Source organism: Fukomys damarensis, unplaced genomic scaffold, assembly GCF_012274545.1.
Source record: "Fukomys damarensis isolate Sample0158 unplaced genomic scaffold, DMR_v1.0_HiC HiC_scaffold_24, whole genome shotgun sequence".
Classification (NCBI taxonomy): domain Eukaryota; kingdom Metazoa; phylum Chordata; class Mammalia; order Rodentia; family Bathyergidae; genus Fukomys; species Fukomys damarensis.
The window spans coordinates 3,535,116-3,539,344 of NW_022900936.1; the positions used below are offsets into that span (position 1 = coordinate 3,535,116).

The 4,229-nt window shown below is 53.6% G+C and overlaps 1 protein-coding gene across 1 annotated transcript in view; it reads right to left on the minus strand.

Moving 5' to 3' along the window:
- Zbtb21 (zinc finger and BTB domain containing 21) overlaps positions 1 to 4,229 on the minus strand; it is a 10,771-nt gene that overhangs the window by 2,258 nt on the left and 4,284 nt on the right. The window contains exon 2 of the mRNA XM_010636604.2: positions 7 to 2,392. Coding sequence (XP_010634906.1) covers positions 7 to 2,379 — 2,373 coding nt within the window. The 5' untranslated portion in view covers positions 2,380 to 2,392. The remainder of the gene's footprint in view (positions 1 to 6; positions 2,393 to 4,229) is intronic.

Here is a 4,229-nt window from a genome sequence, read left to right on the forward strand (position 1 = left end):
GTGCACCTCCACCTGGTGCCGCCAGATGCTGAAGGAGGACTTGAAGGTGCGCATGCACTCCAGGCAGGTCAGCTTCTTGTACTCACACCTGTCCTCGTGCTCCTGCTTCAGGGCGGGCGAGAAGAACCTGAGGCTGCAGTAAGGGCAAGCGGTGGCGTTCCGGCACAAGCGCTCGTGGCTGCCTTGCTCTAGAAGAGAAGAGAGCTTAGCATTACAGAGGCGGCACGGGTAAAGCTCTTTGCTCTCTACCGCGCTGGCCAGAGGAGCATGCTCTTTTGGCTTAGCAACTTTATTTACTCCGAGGGCTCTTTCACCCGGGTGCATTTTTATGTGCTGCTTAAACTGAGAGAGAAAGCGGTAGGCCTTTCCACAGTAAGCGCAAATGTACGCGCCTTTGGCCCGTGAGCGCAAGTTCCTCTTGATGACTTGCTGCGCCGGGGAGCCACTCGGGCCCTGAAAGCCAGGCTTGCCGCGCCTCAGCTTAATGATCAGGGCCTTCTTAATCTCCCTCTCTCTCACTATGTCAATCAGCTTTCTCTGGAATTTCTCATCCAAAACCGCGTGGGAGCTCGCGGCTGGGGACGGGTTCTTCACTATGCCGTGCTGGGTCTGACAGTGTGTCCACACTTTGAAGTTGGTGTGAAACCTCTTGTGACAGATGTCACAAGCGTAGGGCTTCTCTGGGTTATGGTACATGTTAGCGTGGCGGTGAAGGCCTGCTGTTGATCTAAAGATCTTAAGGCAATGTTTGCATTTAAACTTTTTGTTTGGCCTCGTCCCCTCCAACTCACCGAATTCGTCTTTGTTCAAGTCAGAGTCTGGGAACTCGCCGTCCAGGGGTGGAGGGCTCGGGCCATCCTGGCAGTCCTCCTCTGCGGCCGCGGGCCCGTGCTCGCTGATCCTCGCCTTCTTGAAGGGCGACCTCCTGTCTGCCTGGAACCTCCTCTTGGCGGGGAGCCGGCTCATGTCCTTGGGGTCCTCCTCGGTTTTCAGAGGTAGGTCTCTTGTGGCTGTGGCCGCCGCCGCATCACCCACAGTGACTCGGATGATGTCCGAGGGGTCGGACAGGGGGCTGCTGGGCTCGGTCTTGATGCGCACCTCGGTCACCGGGGTGGGGCCCTCCCGCTCTGTGGGCTGCGATGCGCTGAAGGACCGGAGGCGGTGCGGCTGGAGCACTTGTGGCCGGTCGTCCAGGGCTGCTTTTCTGTCACTACCATCTTTTAAAGAAGCCTTTTGAGATAAAGCACAGAAGATACCACCTGGTGCGTCCTTGGGTGCCACAGCCGAGCCCTGGGGGGACTTCAGGTCTATGGAGGGGGAGTACACAGGGACCTGGCTGTCCATGGACAGCGATCGCCGGAGGAGGCTCTTCACAAGAGGGCCGCTTCTGTCGATGCTTCGGTTTCCAGACCCAGACTCACTGGACGGGATCACCAAGCCCAGCTTGGAGTAGTATAGCAAGTTCCTCTCCTCGCCTTGACCGCCTCCCTTACCAGTTTCCTTTAACAGATAGGGTGTCTCCGAGGAGCTCCGAAGGGACAGGACTGGCGGCCGCTGTCTTTTCAGAGCCAGTTCTATGGCTTTGCCTTTTGGAAGCTGACCACTCACCCCTGGCCTGTCGTCCATGGCCTCTCTGTCATGCAGAGGCTTGGAGGGCAGCACTGCATTTCTCTTCACCAAACTGCCTCTACTCGGGTCGTCCAATGGCCCAGGATACTCCAGGGTCTTTGCAAACCCCGCGGTACCATCTTTCAGCCAGCTCTTCTCGGGTAAGGACTGACTGGGGAGAAGTTCTGCCGGCTTCAGGACGTGTGGCTTGCTGGTACCGTTCCTGCTTGTGACACTGGGGGACAGCCGGGAGGCAGGGCTGAGTTCAGCCGGGCTCTGACCAGCAGCTTTCCCGGGCACATCGCTCCTGCTCTGGCACACGATGACACTCCGCTTCTGAGAGCCGGCCTCGTCCTCGTCCACAGGTGCTCGCTTCCTGCTGGGACACACTGGGAAGGGTGCCTGCGGAGCTTTGGAGACGATGTTGGTCAGGAAGGAGATGCCCAGGCTGTAGCCCAGTTCCTGCACGGCGGCGAGGCTGCCCTTCTCCACGAACAGGGACGAGGAGTAGATGTAGTTCAGGACATTGTCGAAAGTGTCTGGCTCACAGAAGTCAAGCTGAAAGACGGTTTGTGACTCGTTCTCCTTATTTGTAAATAAACTTTGAAAGTATTCGCTGCTGGCAGCCAACACATTCTTATGGGCTCGAAACTTCTGGTCCCCAACAATCAGGAGCACGTCACACAGCTGTCCCTTGAGGCGCTCCTCGTTGAGGGCGCTGAGCAGAGAGATGGCGTGCGCTGGGTTGATGTAGTGCAGTAGCCCCTCCATCGCAGGGGCTTATCTGAAAGACAGAGGCAAAACCATCAGCACACAGCTGCAAGCCGCAATGGGGCAGGGGCACCAGCTGCTGGCTCATAGGGCCAGCGACACGAGCTTTCTGAACAACCTCACCGAAACAGCAGCGAAATATGTCTCATGGTTTAGACAGACCATCAAGTATGAAAGTGAGTAACTTTCAGAACTAAAGACTGCAGCAGGCACTTTTATACCATCAAAAGGCTGCTAGCACCTGGCAGGTAGGTATGGAAGTGATATATGATACTTGACATATGAAAATAAAGACTTAGTATTTAGGGTCCTTATCCATTTGATGTTTGGATCTAAGAAATTCAGGAAATAAATAAGAATTATTAAAACCCTGAGCCTATAATTCTAAATGAGTATATACGTAAATGGAATGGTAACAATGTAAGGGAGAGGTCTTGTTAGATCTTCAAAAATAGGCAAAAATTGAGAAAGAAAAATCATTTGCTAATTGAACCAATGTGTTTAATAAATGTTAGAAGTATTAAAGAAAAGAAAGCATTTTCTTCCTTACACTGATCCTTACACTGATTGCATTGCAATCTCCTGAATTCTATTACCTCACCAAGTCACATTTTCAACAAAAGCACAAGAGCTAGCATGGCTCTAAATTTAAGGCGCTTCAGTTGAGACTTCTCTGAATCTCTCCTTGATCTAAAACGAGCTGAGGGCACCTGGTGCAGAGTCAGCGTGTGCTCCGGTGCCCATGCCCTTCCAGGCGCATCTGCCGGCATCTGCGTGCGGCCCCTGGAGTGTGAAGAACACTGTGGCCTTCCGCAGGGCTGTGGCAAGGCGTTCGAAGCACTCAACAAATATGCTTTGACTTTCAGGGATTACAGGATCAATGGGAATTTAATTTGGCATCAGAGAGTCCAGATGTGATCTTGAAAAGACAGAGCCATCTCAGAGAGGCAGCAGCGTTCCGCTGTAGGTGACCCTTCAGGACCTTCGTGCGGGTCTCTCAGGTCTGCTTTCATAATGCCACCTTCTCTGTAAAATACCATTATGGGGCTGTGCTGCTGTGGCTGGTGTAGCCTGAATGAGGCCTTGGGTTTCGCCACCAGAATTGCAACACAAAACTGCTATGACATTTGCTCTGCTATTAGAACAGACCCACAATGACCAGGAACATGGTCTCACCCTGCAGAGGGGCCTCGCCGGGCCCCAGCAGTCCAGGGTTCTGTCACAGGTCTTCAGGGAGAGCCTGCGGGCCACCAGCCGGGAGCCACCGCCCGGGAGGGCATACACCTCTCAGTGCCGCTCTCACCTCGGCCAGGAGCAGACTCGGGGTGCAGCCCTGCTCTGGGGACGATGCCTGCAGCCCGGCCCCACACCAGCACCTGGCCCGAGCCTGCCAGGTCTCCTTCACTCCTGCTCCATCTTTCCGAGGAGAAGGAAAAGCCCAATCCATCTGCGACCGCTGGGCAGAGATGCTTTCCCTTCAGTACCTTCTGTGAGCTATGGAAACCCTCAGCCATAAGACAGCTTAAGAATCACAAATCTGTTTACACAAAAGACCCTCGGCAGAAAGAGAAGTCTCCCGAGCCGCCAGCCTGGACTCAGCCGTGTACTGGCAATGTGCTGTGCTAAGAATTTCTGAGATGTTGCCACAGGGAAAAGCAACAGATACAGAAGCAAAAGTTGGACCGGTGATTTGTCAAATGGGTCTTTAAATTAAACTTAGTTGTTGGAAACTAGAAATTTTAAAAAGCCAACTATGGGGCCAGGGATTCAGCTGAGTGGTTCTGCTGCCTGCCTCAAAAGCACAAGGTCCGGAGTTCAATCCCTGGTACAAAAAAAAAAAAAAAAAAAAA